Below are 8,310 nucleotides of genomic sequence, written 5' to 3'. Positions count from 1 at the left end.
CAATACTTGGAAATGTGCTCCTGTCTGAGAAAGTCATTACTGGTGACAAGTACATGGAGCAAGATATAACTTCCATGGTTCAGGGCAGATTCTGCATCTTCACTAATGGAAGGCATCAGGCAATTGAACAAAGTAGTGACAAGATGAGATAGTAGAAATAAAAGAATCATACCAAGTGGTTCAATACATTGAAATAAAAATTTGATGATGCATCAGCTCTGAGGGATGAATACACTACAGGCAAAGCTATAGCAAGGCTTCATGAAAAAAAAAATCTACCTTTAGGTCCCACTCCCTCCCTTGCCAAAGCTGGTCCCTCTCCCGAGCCGTCCCCTCCGCCCTCCAAGGCAGCCCTGCGGCCACCAAGACCTGATGACACCCTTGGCGCACAGCTCGCCATGCCCTGCCCTCTTAGAGCCCAGGATTTCACGGAATTCTTGGAAGGCGGCTGAGAGGAAGGGCTGCTGTTACCCCGCAGGAGCCAACCGAGCCGAAGGCGGATGCGCGGCCGGTGTTTTCCAGTCCCAGCTCACGACGGAGCCACGGCGCACTCGGGTGCCCAAGGCAACGCCAGACCGGCTGCCATTACCGCCTCTGCCCAGCCAGCCCGGCAGGCTGGGAAAGCCGGCAGAGCTCAGTGCGTCACCAGAGACCCCGGCGCGCTCCCAGCAGCGGCCCCGCTCCCGAGGCGCCGGGCCGGCGGCAGCGGGCAGGGCACAGCCCCGGGCCGGCGGCGCTCCCGCCCGCGGAACTTGCGCACAGGCCGCCGCCTCCCTTCCGGCAGCCGCGGCCGGGCCGCGCAGGAGGCGGGCTGAGATGGCGGCTGCCGTGCCCGGCGCCTCCCGGGCCCGCGCCGCCGCCGCGCTGCTGCTGCTGGGCTGCTGCGGCGCGGCGCTGCCCGGCGGCCTCCAGGTACGGGGCTGGGGGAGCCGCGGCGGGGCCGAGAGCGAGCGAGCGGGCGGGCGGGCGGCGCCTGGGGCTCGGTGCTGCCGCGTCCCCATCGCCGCCCCTCGGCGGGCAGGGAGAGCGCCCATGGGCTGCCCGCGGAGCTGGCGGCTGTCCGTAGGCTGGCGGCTCGCAGGAGGAGCCCTGCCGGTACCACGGGCACCGGTACTGAGCCGCGGTCACCAGCGCTGCCTCCCGGCGGGCGGAGCCTCCCGGCGCTGCCCCGTGGGCGGAACCGTGGCGCTCTGTGTGCCGAGAGCGCTGGTGCCTTGTTCAAGCTGCTGAAAGTTACAAACCCCCAGACTTTTCATCCTCTTGCGGGTTTCTGAAATTCACTTTCTCCCTGCCACACACTGTAACTTGTATTGGGTGTCTGCTGCCCCTTGCCGGCGCCGGCGGGCCCCGTCCGGTGTGCCCCGGGCCGGGCGCGGGCGCTCCCAGGGCGGAGCAGCGGCCTGGGCTCCCCGGCCCGGTGCCCGCCTGTACACGGCAGGTGCCAGTGGGTTTGTCAGGTGGGAGTAATTTCATGTTTCAGCAATTAGCTTAATGCGCTGTGCCCACGCTGCATCTGGAGTGTTGTTTGCTTTTGAATTCTGCGTTATTAACAAGTTGTTATGCTTGAAATTAATTACAACTAGGACCAAACAACCCCCGCACCCTGAACAATAGAAATATTCTTACAATCTCTGGATGACTAATTAAACTGCAGGTTGTTTGCTGCTTGAAGTACAACAGTATTTCTGTTACTGTGTGTTTTGTGTAAGACCATGAGCATCATCCCAGAACTCCTCAGAGTTAATAGAGTCTGATTTAAGGGTCAGCAGATTTGGGTTGTTGTCCCATGACAGACTTATGCCCTTACCTCTGTGAAGTCTTAGCCCCTTGTTGTGTCCTGATTTATGCTCTCTGTTAAGGAGAAAGGGGCCTCTTATCTGCAAAGGAAAGTGGGAACTGTGGAGAACACAGATTTATATAGAAGGTTGCTGTCATAGATCCTGATTTTGGAAGATAAGTGTAACTGCCTTGGATTTAAAGTGGGTTCAAACTGCATATTCTCTTACCTGCTTTTGAAAATTGAATTGAATCGAATCCTAGGCTCTATTCTCATTAAGGATGAAACTGTAGGTCAATAAATCACATTATCTTGTTCTTGGAGTGTGCTTTGGCATAGAGGTGTGTGGGCTTTTTTAACTAAGGTGCAAGTGACTAATAGTTCCTCTTTGTTCTGTAGCAAGTTTCAGGGAAATATTTGGAGCTTTAACATGAAATGTGCAAATGTTAAGAAAAACACCTCTCCTCTAGCTTTACTAAGGTCTATTCAGTATTAATGTGTGGTAAACATGTACATTGAACACTATTGTGGAAATAACAAAATGATGAGTGGTCATTTCTTTCTTATTGCTGAAAAATCTAATTTTTTTTCATCTTTCAGGATCAAGCAGAGCAGTTTTTTAGAAGTGGACATACGAATAACTGGGCAGTTTTGGTAAGCATGGTCCAGGTTGTTTTCCTCCTATAACGTTGACAGTTTTTCATCAGGAGCTGCATTTGCAACAGTCATTCAAGAGCCATGCTCATTTGAAAGAAATAGAAAGATAAACATTTGGAAATAAATAAATTTCAAATTGTGCCTGCAAATTCATTACAGTATAGTGAAATTGTCTTTTCAATATGACCGAATTTGAAGCACTCAGTGTGTCTAGCTACATGGCAGGATTCATAAAACAAAAGTTCCAAAAGCATTAAAATAGTTAAATTAACATACTGCATGTTGAAAAAAAGGTGTAATTCTGGTAGCAGGGAAGTCTGGTCTCTTTGAGCAGAAAGGTAGAATTTGTATTATTTTTGTTCTTATTCAATCTGTTAACTTGTGATAACAGACTGGGAATAAGATCAGTTGAGGCAATACAGTGTTTGGATCAACTGTTTGTACCCTTTCTTTTTTCTTTGCCATATAACTTTTATTAGCTTTGAATCATGCTGCACAATTGGTTCTTAATCACAATTCAGGTCTTAATGACTAATTTGTTTCAGAACACTATTGTAATTACTCAGTAGCAGCTGTTTGTTTTCCAGATACTAAAACTGAGCAATATAGAAGGAAAATTAACAGTAACTAATTGAAGAAATAACTTTTATATTTTACAATGTACAAACTTTAAACTATTAAAACATAATATACTATTTTAATACTATTAACAAATAGATGCTTTTATTAGTACCGATAAAAACACATAAAGAAGGTGGAAAATTAGGTCCAAGAACCTCTATACTGTCTCTGCTGAACAGATTTTCTGTTGGTTTTATTTTCTCGGTGGTTCCTTGTTGAGTTTTGTAATAGTTGCTACTAATATTTTAAGCAGCAAACCAGGGAGAGGTTACTGCTGTCAGGCACTTCAAACCTGGGATCAAACTGCAATCCCACCTCATCAATAGCTTGAATTAATGTGCTGCAGTGTGGATAGCTATATTTAAAGCTCTGACACTTTCCACTGTGTTCTAAGGGAGGTACTAGAGGCAGGGTGCAGGTGATAGTGCCTTGAAATGTCTCAGCTAAATTGGACACAGTTTGTTTTCAGAGCATTAAGTCTTGCTGGAAGGCAGATGTTCTCATGGACTGATTCCTGTGGGGTTTTCTGGAATTCCTAACTGACAGGGTGATAGATACACAAGGGGATCCTTTCAGACTGAATTTTATTATTACTTAAGCTACAAGTCAGTTCTTATTATGGAAAGAGTAGTGAAAGAGATGCTATGTGGTGTGACTCACAGCTCTACATTTAGGGCTGGAAAATTAAAAAACTATCTAAATGATTTTTCCTGCATCTCTGTTTTTGTGATTTTAAAGTCACCTTTTCTAGAAGCTTTTGGAATGTTTGAATCAGAACCTGATTTAGGGAGTGTGTAAGTAAAGGGAATGGCTGAGCCCTGACCCCTTGCCTGTTAGAACAGTAGAAATTAAACTTTGAGAATTTGTATCCAGATTAATTTGTATTTGTATTGGTTAGAGCTTACTTTGCTCTTACTTTGACTCCATAAATGCAAATGTACTCAGGGCATTTTCCCCTGTGTATGGCTTCTGCATGAATTAATTCACTTGTGCCTTTGTGGAAGAATGCTCCCGGAATGGGATTGCCATTGAGATGAGAATTCTTCCTTTGATCTCTCTTCCATTTGATAAGGAGAAAGCAAATGAAAAAATTTATTTTATCTACTTGATGTTGCTGGATTATTCCCCAAAGTGCCACCTTCTATATTTAGTAAGGGTTTATAACAATTTTATCTTGAGTCAGTATGCTAGGAACTTTTTTTTGAACTTTTATTATCAGAATTTTTTGCCTTGGGACAACTAAGAATTGCATAACTTATATCATGATTTTCTTGGTGTTACTATATTCTTTCTGAGTTGTTACTATTTTTAAATATTCCTGTAATCACGTTGTTCTGATGCAATGTGTCAGGCCAGTTTGAATCTTTACACTATTTAATGTGGGTTTTTTTCTGTTTCAAGGTGTGTACATCTCGATTCTGGTTTAATTATCGTCATGTGGCAAATACTCTTTCCGTGTACAGAAGTGTCAAGAGGCTAGGCATTCCTGATAGGTGAGGAAATCTTGGTGGATCCCCTTCTTGCAAATGGGCTACTAAAGTTCTCATGCTATCTGAATCAGTATGGAAATACATTTTTCTTCCCAGTTTAACTGGATAAAAGTGAAAAGGAAGAATGCAAGCACATCAACGTGATGAAAAGTGCAACAATATTGTTCCAAAGAAAAAGCAGCAAGTTGCATAATAAAATGTTCCTTTTGGAACAGGCTGATTAGATCTAGCCACTAAAATGTACCACTTAGCAAATGGGTGAAAGTAATGTGAAAACTTAAATGCACTAAGCAAAGGCAGTACCTCTGTGAGAGGTGAGTCTTGCTGTACTTTAATTTCCTTTTAGTGTGGAGATGTTGGTAACTGTGACTGTACTAAGATGTAAGACTTCCATATCTGTAGCTACATTGGGTCTTTAAAGGCTCTGACCTATAGGAGAAACTCCTGTATATTGACAGTTGCCTTGAAAAAAATCCATTTTGCATGATTTTATTTGACAAACCAGTTTTTTGTCTGTACAAGCTGTGTTTCCCTAGTGATGCACAAGGGTTGGAACAGTATCTCTTCTTTGACAAAGGGAATAGGAAGGTTCTGAAGTATCTTTGTGTTCCTACTCAGAGTTCTAGTGGTGTTGGCACAGCTCCTTCCAGCTGTTTCAGAATGTAACTAATTTCTGTCAGAACTGTGGAAGTGAATTTAAGGCACCAGCATCCATTGTGTAATAACCTGTATGTACCATAGGCTGCTATAGAATTCCTTGTAGTCCTGGTTTTTAATGGTAGTTTAGAGGACTGGTAGTTTCTCCAGCATGTCTGCCTGAAGAAGTGTGGCCTGCTTCATCACTGCAAAATGCATGTTCTGATGGATGGAATTAGTTTGGCATTTTTTTGTCCAAGGTCCAAGTCCAAAACTGCACACTTGGAGTCCCCAGTTAACTCCCACTCAACTTTGAATGCACTGACAGTAACATCCTGTTCCCTGTGTTTCTTATATTTAAAAAAAGAAAAAAAGGAGTGACTTTCTGGTTTTTGAAAGAGTGGAGTTTGAAACTCAATTTTTAGATGCATTTTGGGGTTATAAATCCAAGAGAATGTGCTGCAGAAGTGCTGTGGGCTGAAAGGTGCAGAAAGATGCTTTTGTTCTTGAGGATGTCATTCAGGAGCAGCTGTCTTCTCTCCTGTGCAGCCTTTGAAGCACAGGTGCCCTTGGCACTGCCTCAGAAATTGTGTCATCAATTCTGCCCTTACCTGAGAACTTTCATCTTCTTTGCATCCGTCTGTCTTTACCATTAAAGTCAAAATAAGTGTGAGTTTTAGAAATACTGCAAGAACTATGGTGTGACTGAGATTTCTGTGTTCAGTAGCAAGATCCATTGCTTATCCATATCCAAAGATCTGGAATTAATCTCAAAAAGCCAGCAATGCTTTGGACTAGAGACAAGAGCACTCTCCAAGACATTGGAGAAGACCTAAAAAGAGAGCGAGAGGTAGCTGTTTATTTAGCCTTTACAGCAATTTTTATGTGGATTTGAGCATGTTTTTTCCTTAGGCAAACATACTTTATGTGTTTTTCTTTATTTGCTGCAAGACTTCTTTCAAAATACTGACAAGACAAAAAAAACCTAACCAAATATTCCCAACAAACTTAAAATCACATCCAAAAAATAAACATTTATTATGATTCTTGGAGTTGGTTGGTTTTAGTGCCCTGTAAAAATCTGAATTATTTTATTAAGAGCCCTGGGTCCAGGCAAGCCTGTATACTAAAGTTGCTGATGTCAAATATTCTCCTGCTCCTCTTTGGACTTAGTCCTGTGGATAAATGACAGGCAGCTGCATTACTGTGTGTGACATCTTTGTGATACTTAGGATGCTCAGAAGGAAATAGGGTATAATTCTGCAAAGTTTCACTTGCAATTCTAGGAATCTTTTTAATGATCCAATCTATTGTTGTAATTGTTAAAGAGTGTTGTTCTAATTTCTGTTTGAGTGTTATGTGAAAGCAGAATGTCTGAGATAGTTTTTTTCTTATCTTTCACAGTCACATTGTCTTGATGCTGGCAGATGATATGGCATGTAATCCCAGAAATCCCAAACCTGCTACTGTGTTTAGTCATAAAAACATGGAGCTGAATGTCTATGGAGATGATGTGGAAGTGGATTACAGAAGCTATGAGGTAACTGTGCTTTAATTAAAACACTGAGTCTTTATTTTTTAGTGTTAAAGATTTATGCAGCATCTGTGAAGTCTGAGAAAGTCTTTGTTTTCATATTACTGGTTTTGGGCTGGGCTTTTATTATCAGCTGATGAGAGTAAAATACATACCCCTCCCCTCCTTGATATTTGAGTTTGTATTTGTAGTTCATTATACTAGAATCATGTTTAGTGTACCTATTTTAAATAATGGAATAGAATCACATTACCGAAATTGCTCTGGAAATGACTGCTCAGTGTCTCATCTTGGCAACACAAAAATTACTGTGAAAATTTTGGTGTGCAGGTGAATTGTTTATTAGGTAGCTGTACTTCAATTCCTAATCTTAAGCATATGTTCCTAAAATAAAACAAAAGCCATAACTTAATCCTTACTGCAAAGCAATTACTGTATAAAAATCTGCATTCTGTCACCTTTCTTTTCATGTAATATTCCTTCATACCAGGAGGGTCTTTACCAGTTGAGACAAAATTTCAGACCAGTTTCTTGGTTCAGTAGTGCTGTAGAATTATTGCTAAAGTTTTATTGGATTGTATTTCAGTATATAGTAGATGTTTTATTTCTCTGAAGCTTTATACAAAGAAGTGAAGACACAGAACTGGAATAGAGCTACATTCCTTTTATCATGTTTTTTCCTGGGTATGGATTTGTTGCTGGCATTTGAGCTATGCACGTGTACTTAAAAGGGAAGTGGTGTTTTATAGGATGTGTTGGAGTCACCACTCAGATGGATCTCATGTGATCACTCACATTTATGTAACTAAATTGATCTTGTTTTTTCTTTCCTGAGTTGCAGAGGGAATTTAAACTTTTGTTTTTCCATGGTAACACACACTAATGTTGGAGCATTTTGTGAGTACAGGAGCAGCTTTGGCACAATGAAGCTATATGCTGACAGGTTTTTAGATCAATGTAAATGTATTTTAAAATTGTATTTAATAATGGTGGTAGATTTATTGGATATAATTAAGCAACAAGCTGGTGTTAATGGAGTATAGTAAAAAGTACCACATGATTCTTAACCTGAAGTAAAACCTTACGCAGAAAATGTTTATGCAGTTTACACCATGCCATACTATGTCTGGTTAGATACACTGCATATTTTAGTGTTCCATTATTTAATTGCTGTAACCTAGCCTGTGGCTGATCAATATTTTTATCTTTAGGAAATGACTTTATGCTTCTATTCATAGGTTACTGTGGAAAATTTCTTGCGTGTTTTAACGGGAAGAATCCCACCAAGCACACCACGATCAAAACGTCTTCTTTCTGATGACAGAAGCAATATTTTAATATATATGACAGGTAATTGCAGGTTTCTGTGTACAATCTATTGATGCTTGCTCAGTTGGATGCGTTTGTTGAAAGCATCAGTAGTCCAAATGCACAAAAGGATCGACCAAAAGATTTTTTTTCTGGTTTCAGCATGTTATTCTAATTAAGAAAAAATGCCTGTAAAGCAGTATTAAGCCAGTATCGTTTCCTGTTGAAATGGTGTATGTGTATTTTTTTTTACTGTACTGATATTTTGTTTTGTTGGACTGTTTCTG

At 41.6% G+C, this 8,310-nt stretch overlaps 1 protein-coding gene across 1 annotated transcript in view; it reads left to right on the top strand.

Annotated features, from left to right (window-relative positions):
- Positions 1 to 357: 357 nt before the first annotated feature.
- Positions 358 to 8,310, top strand: part of PIGK (phosphatidylinositol glycan anchor biosynthesis class K) — a 73,164-nt gene continuing 65,211 nt past the window's right edge. The window contains exons 1-5 of the mRNA XM_005482162.4: positions 358 to 912; positions 2,378 to 2,431; positions 4,457 to 4,548; positions 6,586 to 6,721; positions 7,954 to 8,065. Coding sequence (XP_005482219.2) covers positions 373 to 912; positions 2,378 to 2,431; positions 4,457 to 4,548; positions 6,586 to 6,721; positions 7,954 to 8,065 — 934 coding nt within the window. The 5' untranslated portion in view covers positions 358 to 372. The remainder of the gene's footprint in view (positions 913 to 2,377; positions 2,432 to 4,456; positions 4,549 to 6,585; positions 6,722 to 7,953; positions 8,066 to 8,310) is intronic.

The sequence above is a fragment of the Zonotrichia albicollis genome, chromosome 8 (assembly GCF_047830755.1).
Source record: "Zonotrichia albicollis isolate bZonAlb1 chromosome 8, bZonAlb1.hap1, whole genome shotgun sequence".
In the NCBI taxonomy this organism is placed as follows: domain Eukaryota; kingdom Metazoa; phylum Chordata; class Aves; order Passeriformes; family Passerellidae; genus Zonotrichia; species Zonotrichia albicollis.
This window is presented reverse-complemented; position numbering and strand designations above follow the sequence as displayed.